Below are 15,828 nucleotides of genomic sequence, written 5' to 3'. Positions count from 1 at the left end.
TGGATTTAGCAGAGGAAGGATACACCAAGAAGTGCTACATAATTCCCTAAGCCTCCACAATTAAGGTGAGTGAGACATTTTCCCACTACTTCAATGAGCACAGAATCAAGCATCTATAAAATATTAATTCTGCAACATATATGGCATATAGAAAATACAAGACAATGTGGTAGGATTGAAAAGGTTTTATTTTATAGGTTCCTTACTCATGAGTAGTAAAGCTGCTCATAAGTTATGCAGGTCATCCCAAGTTCATGTTGTTAAAACCTTTTTAGTCATGCACCATATCACCATGTATGCTGTATTTGCATATACTTTATAGAAAATCTTACAAATGGATTAGAGAATTAAAGAAGTTACTGTTCCTATGACATAACAAAAGAATAAAGTAGCTACAGATAAAGTATGAAGAGCAATCAGTACCTTTTGCTAAGTAATAAAACAAACAGATTCAAATCTGTAGCGCCTTTCCAAGTTTTACATCTAGATACTAGACAAAAAGTACAATATTTGGAACTGCTGTGAGCCTGACTTTTTTTAGCTGCCCACCATACCGTGTAGAACAGCAAATAATGTATTATTGCTATTAAATAGGCTGATGATTGGAAACACACCACCAGTTTATAAACGAAGATCCTATATTTTAAGTAATTATCAGCCAATTTCAGAGCTGCTAAATGCAGTAAAAAAACCCTGAAGGATACTAATTCATTCACACCTCCAAATCAGTTCTTGATTTGACAATACCACCATGCTAATAAGGGCACAATACAGATTTCTGAGGGAAAAACAGCTTTCTACAATTAATGAGTTCATAACATTTTTCTATAATACATTGTTTTATAAAATGAACATGACTGATTTTTTTCTTTAAAAAAATAAAACCATACCACCATCCCTGATGTAGCACCTCCAACTGATTTGCTTCAAAATTAAGAGCCTTATTTTTGATGAGTGCTCAGATAGCTGATTAGAAAATTGTCTTACAAACACAGTGATTAAACAGTAAGCCAATCAGGAGAGCTACAGTGCTGCTGGAGGCAGGGTGTAAATTATAATAAACTAATGTGCCACACTGGGGGAACCTAGCGGTGCAATTATGAGACATTTTTTATTGATCGTTAGATTATAACTGCTACACTCTGGCTTGTACCAGCAATTTATTTTATATATATATAGTGTGTGTGTGTGTGTGTGTGTGTGTGTGTGTTTTCTTTTTCTATACTGTAGGTGCAGAATATGGAGAGGAATATGCATTCGCTATCTATTTGCTGTATGTCATTTATGTCATCGAGCTATAATCATTATAGATGAAGATGTTTTGATTGGTTTGAAAATGTTTATTGTTTTTATCAGTAATTCCTTATAAGTAGTAAATGAAATCTCTTTCCAAACAAAATATTAAGTTTGGTCATTATATACAGACATATATACACATACTCACATATTATGCATATGTGTAGATTACCGCCCCCCCCCAATGGAAAATACCTTAAAAGAGCATTAAGGTTGCAAAAGCAAGAACTCCAAAGTCATCTCTGCAACTTTAATATTGCCCCTTTGTGTGTATGCATTATAACACAGTCTTTAATTACATGATCTCATACTGTTTTTTTCATAGGACTCCTGATTCACTCAGTGCATAGGATGGATCTGCTCTGGGGATGAATCTGAGTTATGTAGTGAATGAAGCTTTTATGTGTATGACCCCTGCCGAATTCCATCATGTGGAGTCATAATGACCTCTACATGTGTCAGCAGCACAGTTGGAACCTTCAGATCAACAGCACAGAACTAAAGGAATAACTGACAGCAAGATAAGATTGTCATCCTCTGTTTGGACCAGCCACTAACAGGACTACGTTAACATGAAATAGGTACCTTTTAAAGCGTACTAACAGAGCCTACCTGGGCAATTAGAGAGCAGCACATTAGACAAGCCCACTGTTTGGGGAAAAACAGATTTGCCACAATGCTCTATATCTGGAATCTAGGCAGAAAACAGATAATTCCAAATCATACCCATTTTAGTCAAGATTGCTACAGGCTACAATTAAGTGTCACACTGAATCATGAATGAGCATGGACTGTATATTTTTCTGTGCATTGTACAGAGCCAAAAGCATGCATGGTGTTCAACAGAATATCACCACCAAGACCACTGTACCATCACATGGTGGCGAGGGAAAAAGCCTTTACTCTTCTATAGAAATAATTAATGGACTGATGGCATAAACCAAAGAGAGACCAGAGCGCTGTAGGCACTAGACCTGGGTGAAATTTCTCTGAAAAAATGTAATTTAGGAGCAACCAAAACTATTCACAAATTTGTGTTAAGTTTAGCAAATAGTTTTGGCCAAATAAAAAAATTAGATTATTTTTTGTATTTTGAAAAAAGTCAGAATGGTTCATTTTGAATTGTCATTTCGTTTGACCTGAAGGAAAGTTTTTTGGTGTTTCATTTCAGCAAGGGAAAAAATAAAATAAAATCAGTTTTGGTTTGAAATCTTCCTCCTTCGGTTTCAGCCACCACACTGAAAAATCAATTATTTACTCAGTTCTATTAGGCACCCTTTGGAGGCGAACTATTAAATCCCACACTGAAGTACCAGAACTCTGGAGTCTCTTTACTGTTTGACAAAACACACATTTATCCCACACTACACTGGTAGGTGGAAATTCTAACAATTGACAGAATGTGGGGAACAGCTACACCAAGACACAAAATGGAAAGTGAAGAGTGGGGGCAAGGAGAGTGAAAAAAAGAAAGGGCAAAAGAAGAATAAACCAACATAACCAGCACCACTTGGCACCTTTATTATGGCAACTTAGGTGAGGACAAGGGCACAGAGAAGGTAATGTTTCTCAGCAGCCCTGGGATGAAGATAACAATGAATTACACTGATTTTTGCAGTATACAGACTTAAAACATACGTTTGCAAATATGCTAATTGGAAACAAATCAGTTTTTAAGTGTACAGTTTAATATCTAGCTCTATCCACAGGCAGTTTAAAAACAAATACAATAGGATAAACTATATAGTTCTTTACCTTAGCTCATGAGCTAACACATCCCTCTTTTCAGTTACTGGAACTTGAACCAGACATGATTGATTTGTCCTTCTTTCAGTCCTTGCCCTTTTGTGATTCTGCAGAGAACACTAGGAACCAGCAATAACTCACCACATGCCTCAGAGATCTTTTTTGTTTTTGGAAATCTCTCAGCAACATGACATCTCACATTTGTTATGGTTGATTCTGGGCATTTAAATATGCAAACAATTAAAGTATATTTGCAAGGGATATGACAAATGAGCATTTGCACACTGGCCAATTTTTCATTGACTTGCATTCAAGAACACGATTATATTTCAGCTTTGCCTCCGCAGTTGTCTAAATGAGTTGATTTCCTAATATTCATGTGGGCAGGTTGACTGATGAGAATGACTTTAGTATAAACTCAAGAGTCTCTCTCTCTTGGACAAATTCCACTTCCATTATACTGGTATAAATTCATAGTAACGGTTGAAGTCAGTGGAGTCACTCTGGATTTAAAATGGTATAATGAGAGCAGAATCTGACCCTTTTCCTCTTCCGACATCTCTTCCCCTGCCACACAACAAAAAGCCTTCTAAATTTTTTACACTTCCTACTTGGCCTATTTCTGTTGATTTTTAAGTGATTTTAGTATGTTAAATTAAGTCATTGAGCTATATAAATGAGTTGAAGTATCAGAGCTGGGACTGGAACTAAACTGGTCTTGAAAGGACATAGAGGAGAAGCAAGGGGAAGAAAGATTTCATTCTCCTGAAACCTTTCCTACACCAAATGTCTGAAGGAATGCACGACTGTATTTAACAGTGGAACACAGCAGGATTCAAACATCGGCCAGGCTAATTCAGTCTGGTTTTACTTACAGTTATGTTCCCAAACCATATAAGAGGGGGAAATTTCTCTGTTGCAGAAGAGCTGGAACCTTCCCCCAGATTTCAGTGGATGTCTGGATTTGGGGAAGAGGTCCAGACTTGAGGTTTGTGCATTGACTCTGCTTTTACCAGGAGGGACCAAAAACCCAGCTCCAATGCTTCCACCACACACTTCTGATCCAAATTTTCCAGCTCAGTCACAATTGTAAACATTACTTTTAGCTTTTAAAAATTGCAGCTACCATACACTGAGCTGAGCACTGCTTTAGTGCGGAACACTTGCTAGTTTCAAAATATTTTATGCATTAGGCAGTGCCCCTGTCGTTGCTTTGTTAACTGTTGCTCAGCTTTGACATCAGTCCGCCCGCTTCAGGACACCAGCCTCACTGTGAGTATATTTCAGCAGGCTTTGTCTTATAACAACTGATCAGCCTCCTCAAAGGCAGACAACAAAATGCTTACAGCTGAGCAGCTAATTTGCTGGCAACAGGCAGACACTGCCCAAAGTGACTGTAGCAGCAGCACTGATTCTGATGCCCAGTGCTAAACAGAATTTTAAAAATAAGGAAACTGGAAGGAAGCAAGGTACTGCCCATGGGAGCTCTGAAAATGTTTCCCAGTTACTGAACTAGAAAGATATTTATTTACTAATAGAATAGAAGGGGACTGGATGCTTCAAACTGTTGGTTGTGAAGCCTTTCACCTACTGGTCACTAGTTAAAACCAGCCCACGTTGGAAGCTGCTGCCCTCTGACAGCTGTTTTGCAGCTTGTAGAGATGAGTTTCATTTAGTTGTCTCTATCCAATTTCTAGTGGCCAAGTCTCAGTATCATAAAAGCCATCATCACAACCAGGACCAATCATTTAACACTCTGAGAAGAGGCACCAAGGATTAAAGGGGTGTGTTGATTATCTGCCCTTCCTAATTGGAAGGAGCCCCGTTGGCAGGGCATCATGGGGAAGCTTGGATTGCGGTGGACCATACTGTATCAAATTTGGGGGATAAACATCTCTTCAGAGTCTCCACTGATGTTAATTCAGAACTTTTCCTGAACAATAAACCCATAAAATAAGAGAGACTCAATTGGTTTAAGATTCCAAATCAGTAGTTCAAATGCCATCTAAAATACACTTAAACAACAAGCCTGAAAATCAGCTGCTTCTTCTCTTTGGAGTTCCAAATTCTGTGTTTCCTCTGCAACATTTGGCCATAAACACTTAAAACAGTGAAATGCCTTTAAAATAAAATTGTAGCCCTAACAGTAATGGTAGCATCCCTTTTTCTTTTGTGGGTGGGAGGATTCCTCAATTTTATGAGCACAACAATTAAGCAGTTTAGAAACAAACAAGGAACACAAAAATAATAAGTAACACAGCAAAAGTTTGATTTTTACTATCAATGGCAATATTTAAAAAAAGTTTTGGTTGATATTAGCAAAAACTATTGACAACAACAGAAGTAAGAGCTTTCTCTTATTAATTATTATTGCCTCCTTGTAGTCAAACAGTAGGGAGACTCTGTTGCATAGAAGTAGTTCACAGCAATATAATTCCCACCCTACAAAAGCCAGTTTGCACAAAAATTACATGGAAAAACACTACACACACTGTGCTCATTCACTTACAGACGCTAATAATACAGGTATCATAAGGTACAGCATATGAAAGGAAATATGCATTGAGTCATAACTTACTATTTGCTAATGAGATCATTCCTTACTATAGAAAATTCTTAGAATGCCATTATCCTCCAGCCAGGTTCCCTTATCAATAGCAGTACTGCAGCTTTCTTTCTTCATTCTCAGTTAACCTCCATGAAGGGACCTCAGAGGATATATACTGGATAACACTAGCACTTGAAGATTTCTTTTCTTTTTAAATGGTATGAAGCTGTTATCAGCAAGCAGCCAGATGAGTCAAATCAGAGCTAGTATTATCTAAATTCTCTGTTGTAAATCAGATTTTAATGGAGAAAAGATTTATATCCCTTTGGGACCAGGTAAGGAATATGTTATTAGTGTGATCCAGAATGTGTACTTTACAATAGTAAATACAGCGAGGAGTTGTTCCCCTGAGCAATTTTCCAACTTCTCCAAATTTCTTTGCTCATAAGGTGGAAACTAAAACAAATGAATCTCCCATTTTTCCCCAATACTAGTAAATGACAGTTTGTAAGGAAACATTTACATATATATATGCACATGTGTGTACATACACACACACACATTTTCTATAGTATAGTATGTGAAATCAAGACGTAAGCTGTATTTGCTTGACCATTGGAAGGAGAGTTTATGGATTTCAGTTTTAATTATTACATCATAGATGTGAGAGGTTTGGTAGCATCCCTCAGCACAGTTTCTGTCATAGATATTTATCCCTTTCATAGACTTAAGGTCAGAAGGGACCATTATGATTATCTAGTCTGACCTCCTGCACAATGCAGGCCACAGAATCTCACCCACCCAGTCCTGTAACAAACCCCTAACCTATGTCTGAGTTACTGAAGTTCTCAAATCATGGTTTAAAGACCTTTCTATTCCTATCCAGAGCCTACAAAGTCTCACAGTATTTGTGAATTGAACGTAGATCACATTTGACTAGCATTTGAGAGCTTTTTATACATTTTCATCACATGGGAATTTACATATGCCCAGAAAGAACACTGTGTTAAACTCATAAGTAAGGTTGATAAGTGAACCAACACTTAAATATACTGTAGTCCAAGAAAGTTTGAGATAAAATAACAAAAGAAACTAAAAATGCTCAAAAAATGTTATTTGTATTACAATAATGCCTACATGCCCCAATAAAGATCCAAGGCTCTATTAATAGCTAAATCATCAGTTGATTACTGATTACCAGCTATTACAGCACAGATTCTAAATTAATTTATAGTTGAGACACTTAAAAATATGTGATGGTCCAGAAATCAAGTTTTTAAAACAAGCCTTTCAGATCTTTTTCTATTAACTGATGACAAAATGAGGAAAAGTCTTTTACTTTTTGTCACATTTAGCATGAAAAATATCATCGATTTACACACCCAGGGTTGAATTTATAATATTTATAAGCATTCTGTCCATTAAGGTTTACTGGGGAGGGGCATGTCTCATACTTCCATGCACAAACGAACAGGCAAAGGTCTGCCATACCCAAGCTATCAGCAAAAATGACGACAGTTGAGTCACACTTCATAGCAATGTGTGGCCTCCTTCCCTTTGCTTCTTTATATTATCCTCCGTGGGTGAGTGCCATTTTCAATTTAAGTGTAAAATCACAGGCAGTACAGAAGTCAGGAGGATAATTAGTGATAGCTAGTACTAGTGCTATGGTATTTTTCCAGCAATTTTAATCTAGAGCTTGTCATGAGAAAAAAAGCTTGTTGCAATGGAAATTAACATGCATTCTAGATTTGGGGTCTTTGTTTTTACTTTGTTTCACTGCTTTTTGTTTTACCATCATCTAAATAATAATCAGATTCAGAATTTGAGTTATTAATGGTTAGGTTCAGCCACTTACTTGGGCACAGGATCAGTTTCAGGCTTTAGAGTCTCCAGTTGCTTTTGGAATACCTAGAGAATCCCGGCATTCTTAGGTTCTATACTTTAGTGATGAAGAGGCTGAGGTATAAATAGTAGAACTATCCAGATTTTGTGATTAAAACATTAATAATGAGACCAACCAAGTCAGTTGGAGCAGCTGATGTGCAACGTGAACATTACCCAGTCAAATAATGCAAAATGCAGTGTTTGGCTTCTCATTGAAAACAGAAAGGAACAAGGAAAGGAAGGAAGTAGAGCTGCTGTTGTAATGTTAGTTTCCTACCGATAGGGTCACATTGTCATTTCTATGCCTGCTTGTCTCCCTGCACAAAAAAGGTAACTGAACAAAATGAAAAAAATTCCAAGTTTTTTCCCTATATAGTGCTCGTCACCATAGTATCTAGATGCTGTACCTCAGTGATGAGCTGCCAAAATTTTAGGAACCGGTTCCCTACCAGGTCGTCGGTGCCACGGCTCCAGCGGGTGAAGGACCCGCCGCCGAAGACCCGGTAGGGAACCGCCCGGTGAGTACACCTCCCACCCATGTCCTGCCCCCGACTGCCCCCCTCAGAAACCGCAACCCATAACCCCCCCCGCTCCTTGTTTCCTGACCACTCCTACCCGAGACCCCCAACCCTAACTGCCCTCCAGGACCCCACCCCCTGCCCAACTCGCCCTGCTCCCTGTCCCTTCACTGCCCCGACCCCATCCACCAACACCCCGACAGATCCCCAGAACTCCCACGCAGCGCCTACCCATCCCCTAACTGACCCCCCAGCATCCCCTGACCGACCCATCCCCTGACCGACCCCCCAGAATCTCTGCCTGATCCAACCTCCCCCGCCCGCTCCCTGTCCCCGCCTTATCCAACCCCCCCCCCGACCCCGGCCTCTTACCCCCGCCGGGGCTGGGCCGGAGCGGTGCCACAAGGCTGGAGTTCGGGCTGGGGACCGGAGTCGGGGCCCGGCCCAGGCTGGAGCCACGCAGCTGGAGTCGGGGTCGGGGCCCAGCCCGGAGCCGGGGCCTGGGCTGAGGCCCGGCCCGGAGCTGTGCCGCGTGGCCAGAGTCAGGCCGGGCCGCGCGGCGCCTGGAGCCCTCCTCGCGCCCCGTCCCCGCCCCAGCTCCAGCTCACCACTGCTGTACCTCCCAGAATTCAGCAGCTAATCACAGTATTGTTGGTATCATAAGCACTGAGGACAACTGAATTCCCAGTCCCATGCCATCTGCAAATTGTGTCTGATACCATTCCAACCCTCCAACCCTCAAACCAACCATGGAGTGGTTAGTAACCCATGTCTCCATAAAAAACAAACATCTCTTTGGCCAATAAAATAAGGTTTAAACTCAGACTTCTCCATACAGAATATGTCTGAATGGATCAACTCAATTATGTGTGTGACAGATTTTTAGTATCATTTTAGTATACATTTTAGTACACAGTCCCAGCCTAACATATTCCGAATTGCCTGTTCCCACTTTTCTCTTAAGTAAAACATCTATTAACATAAACTAGACTGTAAACAAAAGGTACAGGAGAAGAGGTGAGAGCACCTACTAGAAGACAATTATGCACCTATTACACAGATGACCATTTAGCAAATTCTCTGGTCAGATGCTGCTGCTTATACTATTTATACTTTTGAAAATGATTCTGCACCCTCCTGCCCAAATGAAAAAAAAACAAGCAAAAGCGGCTCAGTATTTACATACACAACAAAGCAGACAGCCACTCCAGCTGCACTTTGCAAGTTTAGGCTCCTTTTTTAAAATTCTAGCCTACACGAGTTTGGTGCCCCAAATCCATGGAACTTGGACTCCTAACTCTCTTAGGCTCCTTTTAAAACCTCAGCCTTAAGTTTTCAAATAACCGCATTTGAGGTTATATAGTGTAATAATGACTGCACACAGTGCTATCTTTAACAATAATGATCCACGTTAGCCTTTTGTGGTACTTATGTCATAGAAAGTTCTGGATCCCATTCACTTCATGCATGACCCTATGCTAGGGGATTCCCCATACCTCTGCATTTTCTTGTGATTCAAGAATGCCCAACATGGAATATGCCCGACTGCTATATATGTAGTTACTCTAGCAAATATTTAGAATAACTCTTGCCCATTGCCAAACAATATTTATTTCTATCTGGTCAGGGTATATTTAGTTCAAGCAGGTCAAACCAGCACATTTTGGACATTCTCTTTTCTCTTTGATCAAGGGCAATCTACCCTTTCCTTTCCCTGTTGAAATGCCACTATGGTAATAGCCTCACTGACAGACATGGCGGGCTCTTCCCATGAAAATGAACATCATCAGGTTGGACATTCCCACTGGATTCTCTATCTGATTCCATAGAAGGCTGGAAGTGGTAAGACAAGTTTAGAATTGACTATCTGCTAGCAATGGTCTTCGGGGAAAGAGCTATCACAACATTTTCCAGACTTTAATTACAATCAGGATCTACAAATGCTGAGTTACGATAAGCTATGGCGCTTTTGCCAAATTGCTATCATCATTTTTTGCAAATTTTCTCTCATGAAAGAGACCACAGCTTTAGAAGCAACAGAAAATTCCATGGGACATATTATATGGGGTAGCCCGCAGACTCTCCAGAATTACCCTGACAATCCTCTGTTTCCCAGACAGGGACCTTGTTAAGGTAACAAAGGTCATGTCATTCAACTCAGGGAAAATTCGATGCATTTGAAAAATAACTAGCATTTGAAACAAACAAAAAGTTTCCTCACAAAGTTCATCACATTTTGATACAGTGCAGTGTGCAACTTCAGCTGGCTATTTTACGAAATGATGTGAACCCCTTAGATTCTGCTTCATTAACTTAATGGTGGTTTAAGCTTCCTTCGCCTACTCTCTGTAAGTCTGGGAAATTTATTGAGACATTATGATACTCATTTTTTATACAGTAGACACAAAATTCATTGTACAGCCAAAAGCATATGAGTGAGGAGGATTTAGAAGAATCTCATCCTACCCCTATCATTGAGAACACATTATCATAGAATATCAGTATTGGAAGGGACCTCAGGAAGTCAGCTAGTGCAACCCCCTGCTCAAAGCAGGACCAATCCCCAGACAGATTTTTGCCCCAGATCCCTAAATGGCCCCCTCAGGGATTGACCTCACAACCCTGGGTTTAGCAGGCCAATGCTCAAACCAAGCCTTTCAAATTAGAAGATGAGTGCGCCTTTTACATGGTACAGACCAGTTGAACTGTGCCAGCCAGCCAGCACTTCACCCTGGATCTCCTGCATCTGGAAACTTCCTTCCATTCTTAATTTAATGCAGAATTCAGAACCCAACTACTAGTGAGCCATTGCTAACTAACTAGGGATTTCAATTGTGCACACTCACATCTGCAGCAGAATTTAAGGCTTTCCAGATGCTGAAGTGCAAGAGACCATGTAAAACTATGTTTTGCCAAAGATTAAACCCCTAGAAAAAGATAAAAGCAGACAGCTAGATGTGAGGCAGGCATCAGTGGTACAGTAGGCCCCAGCAGAGTGGCTGGATTTCAGATTCAACATTACGATAGAGAAGGTATTCCTGTGGGGGCCATATATGTGGGTGGGCACAAGGGTCTACCTATGTAGATCAGACTGCAGGATTAGGACCTAGGTTAGAATCATAGGACTGGAAGAGACCTCGAGAAGCTATCTAGTCCAGTCTCCTGCACTCATAGCAGGACTACATATTATCTAGACCATCCCTGACCAGTGTTTGTCTAACCTGCTCTTAAAAATCTCCAATGATGGAGATTCCACAATCTCCTTGGCAAATTTATTCCAGTGCTTAACCATCCTGACAGCTAGGAAGTTTTTCCTAATGTCCAACCTAAACTGCCTTTGCTGCAATTTAACCCATTGCTTCCTGTTCTATCCGCAGAGGTTAAGGAGAATAATTTTTTTCCCTCTTCCTTATAACAATTTTTATGTACTTCAAAACTGTTATGTCCCCTCTCAGTCTTCTCTTCTCCAGACTAAATGAACACAATTTTTTCAATCTTCCCTCATACTTAATGTTTTCTAGACCTTTAATCATTCTGGTTGCTCTTCTCTGGATTTTCTCCAATTTGCCCACATCTTTCCTGAAATGTGGCACCCAGAACTGGACACAAAACTCCTTGTCAGCCTGGAGTAGAGAAGAATTACTTTTCATGTGTTGCTGACAACACTCCTGCTAATACATCCCAGAATGATGTTTTCTTTTTTTGTGTGCAAATTTTACACTGTTCACTCATATTTAGCTTATGATCCACTATGACCCCCAGATCCCTTTCTCCAGTACTCCTTCCTAGGCAGTCATTTCCCATTTTGTATGTGTGCAACTGATTGTTCCTTCCTAAGTGGAGTACTTTGCATTTGTCCTTATTGAATTTCATCCTATTTACTTCAGACCATTTCTCCAGTTTGTCCAGATCATTTTTTATTTTAATCGGATCCTCCAAAGCACTTGCAACCCCTCCCAGCTTGCTATGCCATTATCTAAATCATTTAATGAAGATATAGAACAGAACTGCACCCAGAACTGATCCCTGGAGGACCCCACTTGATATGTCCTTCCAGCTTGACTGTGAACCGCTGATAACTACTCTCTGGGAATGGTTTTCCAGCTTATAGTAGCTCAATCTAGATTATATTTCCCTCATTTGTTTATGAGAAGGTCATGGGAGACTGTATCAAAGTCAATTACTGAAGTCAATATATACTACATCTACCACTCCCTCTCTCCCCCCTTATCCACAAGGCTTGTTATACTGTCAAAGAAAGCCATTAGGCTGGTTTGACATAATTTGTTCTTGACAAATCTATGATGACTGGTTTTAGAGTGGTAGCCGTGTTAGTATGTATCAGCAAAAACCCTGTTAGTCTCTAAGGTGCCACAAGGACTCCTGGCTGTTTTTCCTATGATGACTGTTACTTATCACCTTATTATCTTCTAGGTTTTTGCAAATTGATTGCTTAATTATTTGCTCCATTATCTTTCCAGGTACTGAAGTTAAGATGGCTGGTCTGGAATTCCCCAGGTTGTCTTTATTTCCCTTTTTATAGATGGGCACTATATTTGCCCTCTTCCAGTCCTCTGGAATCTCTCTGTCTTCCATGACTTTTTGAAGATAATCACTAATGGCTCAGATAGCTCCTCAGTTAGCTCCTTGAATATTCTAGGATGCATTTCATCAGGCCCTGGTGATTTGGAAACATATGACTTGTCTAAGTAATTTTTTAGTTGTTCTTTCCCTATTTTAGCCTCTGATCCTACCTGATTTTCACTGACATTCACTGTGTTAGATGTCCAAGTAACCAGTGATGAGCTGCCAAAATCTTAACAACGGGTTCCCTATAAAAAGTTCTGATTTAACAACGGGTTCCCTATAAAAAGTTCTGATTTAAGGGATGTGCGACAGCATGTATTTTTTGTACCAATAGGGTTACCATAGTCCATATTTTCCCAGGAGGTGATTAAGAACCGAAAAGCCTGACATGTCCAGGAAAATACAGATGTATTTTAACCCTACCTAAAGTTCTTTTTTAAAAAGATGGGGCTGAACTAGAAATGAGCTCCGTTTCACATGTGTGGGTGGTGATCAGGGACAGTCTCAATTTTTGGGTCTTTTTCTTATATAGGCTCCTATTACCCTCACCCCCGTCCCGATTTTTCACACTTGCTGTCTGGTCACTCTAGGGTGTGCACATGTGTGGGTCCCAGCTGCTCCCTGCCCCCCCCCCTCATTAAAGCAGGTGTGCAGGGTTACTGCCCTGGGAACTGCAGGGCACCAGTGGATGTGGGGCTGGCTGCAGATAGGGGCGTGGGGCAGGGCTAGCTGGAGGCAGGGAGTGACACGGGCTGGCTGTGGGCAGGTGATGCAGATGGGTGGGCTGCGGGTGGCTGCGGGCAGGGGGTGGCTGCGGGCGGCTGTGGGCAGAGGCTGGCTGCAGGCAGGGGGTGGCTGTGGCAGGGGCTGCAGGCAGAGGCTGGCTGTGGGCAGAGGGTTGCTGTGGGCAGGGGGTGGCTGGGGGCAGGGGGTGGCTGGGGGTGGCTGTGGGCAGGGGGTGGCTGGGGGCAGGGGCTGGGGGCAGGGGCTGGCTGGGGGCAGGGGCTGGCTGGGGGTGGCTGGGGCAGGGGGCGGCTGGGGGCAGGGAAGGCGGGGGAGGGGTGCAGGCAGGGGGCTGGGGGCTGGGGGAGGGTGACAGGGGCTGGCTGGGGGCAGGGGCTGGCTGCAGGTGGCTGTGGGCAGGGGGTGCAGCAGGAGCTGTGGCAGAGGGGTGGCTGTGGGCAGGGGCTGGCTGGGGGCAGGGGGTGGGGCAGGGGGTGGCTGGGGGCAGGGAAGGCGGGGGAGGGGCACAGACACTCATATGGGGAGGGGGGAGCGGCTGGGAGCAGCAGGAGGCAGCCGGGGACTCACCAGGCAGCAGCAGGAGCCCCAGGGCCAGAGGTCCAAAGAGCAGGAGCAGCAACAGGGCCAGGAGGCAGCTCACATGGCTCTCGCAGCACAGCGCAGCGCCCCCCGGCGGCCGGGAGGAGGAATTACAGGCTTCCCAGGCAGAGCCCATCAAAGCTTCCCTTGCAGGGAAGCTAGTTAACAAGCGGTTCTAAAACCGCTTCTAAATTTAACAACGGGTTCGCGCGAACCGGTGCGAACCGGCTCCAGCTCACCCCTGCAAGTAACACATTCACTCCCCCCAGACAATCAAGTAACAGGCCTACCTTGTCCTTGGTCTTCCTCTTGCTTCTAAAGTATTTGTAGAATGTTTTCTTGTTACCCTTTTTATTTGTTATTTGTTTATATTAATGCTTTGTAATTTGGCCTATTTTCCACTTTTTGTAGGGCTCTGAGTTTCAGATCATTGAAGATCTCCTAGTTGAGCCAGGATGGTCTCTGGCCATGCTTCCTATCTTTCCTATGCAGTGGCATTGTTTGCTCTTGTGTCCTTAATAATGTCTTTTTGAAAAACTGCCAGCTCTCTTGAACTGTTTTCCCCTTTAGACTTGCTTCCCAGGGGATCTTACCTACCAACTCTCTAAGTTTGCTAAAGTCTGCCTTCTTGAAATCCATTATCTTTATTCTGCTGTTTTCCCTTCTACCATTCCTCAGAATCATGAACTCTACCATTTCATGATCATTTTCTCCTAAGCTGACTTCCACTTTCAAATTCTCATCCAGTTCCTCCCTATTTGTCTAGAACAGCCTCTCCCCCTACTGGATTTCTCCACCTTCTGAAATAAAAAGATGTCTCTGGGTTAGTAGAAGATGGCCTTTATGGAACTTTCCAGTGCTTGTGAATCACTTCTTTGGTTCTTTCCTTTTCAATTTTAATGCTTCTCCACAACAACAAAAAGTTGACTTCATTTTCTTGGGTAAAAATACCCTGCATGACTCAAAGGAAAAATTTCCTCTTTCTATTTTTCTGTCAAAAGAATTTTTGTCATCTTTTTCTCTTATAACAAATACTCCTGTTTTAGGGCAAATGAACTTTACCCATTTTAAATAATAATAAAGAAAAGATATATTCATCCAGAGTTGACAAATAGACGGTACATGTCAAGCAGTTCTCAGAAAGTGAGGTGGCTTTAATAATCTATATCACATTATTATTTCTCTCTCATAACTTTATGGCTTATAGGCAGGAGTTTAGGCACTTGCAGCCTTACCTCCCTGAAGAGTAATGTATCAGGATGGTAATGCATCATGACCTCAACAAATGTTCTATTTAAACAGTATTATGATTCCCAAAAGCAAAACATATTACAGCCTGTGATGTCTTAGGTTTTAATGTAATTCATGCATTTCCTTTTCTGACTTTTTTATTGCTGGAAAAACTTGCTCCACTAAAGTTTACTATTTCCCCCTCCCCCCTTAAACATATAGGACAAGATTTAAATGTGCACGGGTGTAAATCTGAAGTAACTCCAATTAAGCTATCCCTAATTTGAAATGGTGTAAGCAATGAGACATCTGACTTACTGAGGTTCCATTTTAGGCCCGTCGTAGTAACGCTGTCACAAGGGTTCCCAACTGGAATGAGGCCACACCACTTGCTTTCAAGTCCTGTGTTTACATACAGTTTGTGCTTTCCCTGCAATACAGAAAGAAGTCTTCTTTAGACAGTAGCAACCAAGGACCAAGTCATTTATACAACACATTTAAAAAATACAGTAGAACACATCTGAATTAGAGACAGGACTGATCTTAATTCTCCCAAAGTTCAGAAGTATTCGGATCTGGGATTTCAGTGTGGCCTATCATACAGAGAGGGACCAATCAAAGATCCAGATTTGAAAGTATGGGATTTTGAACCTGGGCTTTTGGTTTGGCCCCATCTCTAATCTGAATCCAATA

General features: G+C 41.7%; 1 protein-coding gene and 1 long non-coding RNA gene across 8 annotated transcripts in view; one reads left to right on the top strand and one right to left on the bottom strand.

Annotated features, from left to right (window-relative positions):
- TPK1 (thiamin pyrophosphokinase 1) overlaps nt 1-15,828 on the bottom strand; it is a 496,414-nt gene that overhangs the window by 97,699 nt on the left and 382,887 nt on the right. For 5 of the 7 annotated variants that reach the window (XM_045002743.1, XM_045002744.1, XM_045002747.1 and 2 more), the window contains 2 exons: nt 15,454-15,565; nt 3,142-3,609 (listed from right to left, as the gene is read on the bottom strand). In XM_045002743.1, coding sequence (XP_044858678.1) covers nt 3,461-3,609; nt 15,454-15,565 — 261 coding nt within the window. In that variant the 3' untranslated portion in view covers nt 3,142-3,460. Of the gene's footprint in view, nt 1-3,141; nt 3,610-15,453; nt 15,566-15,828 lie in introns of those variants that run through there. The other 2 variants (XM_045002746.1, XM_045002742.1) reach the window with 1 other exon arrangement.
- Nucleotides 1,784-9,831, top strand: LOC123362460. The gene is made up of 3 exons (XR_006576453.1): nt 1,784-1,877; nt 3,965-4,030; nt 9,688-9,831. It is a non-coding gene; the product is annotated as an uncharacterized LOC123362460 (long non-coding RNA).

Source organism: Mauremys mutica, chromosome 2, assembly GCF_020497125.1.
Source record: "Mauremys mutica isolate MM-2020 ecotype Southern chromosome 2, ASM2049712v1, whole genome shotgun sequence".
In the NCBI taxonomy this organism is placed as follows: Eukaryota; Metazoa; Chordata; order Testudines; family Geoemydidae; genus Mauremys; species Mauremys mutica.
The sequence above is the reverse complement of the archived record's forward strand: the minus strand, read 5'-3'. Positions and strand labels throughout refer to the sequence as shown.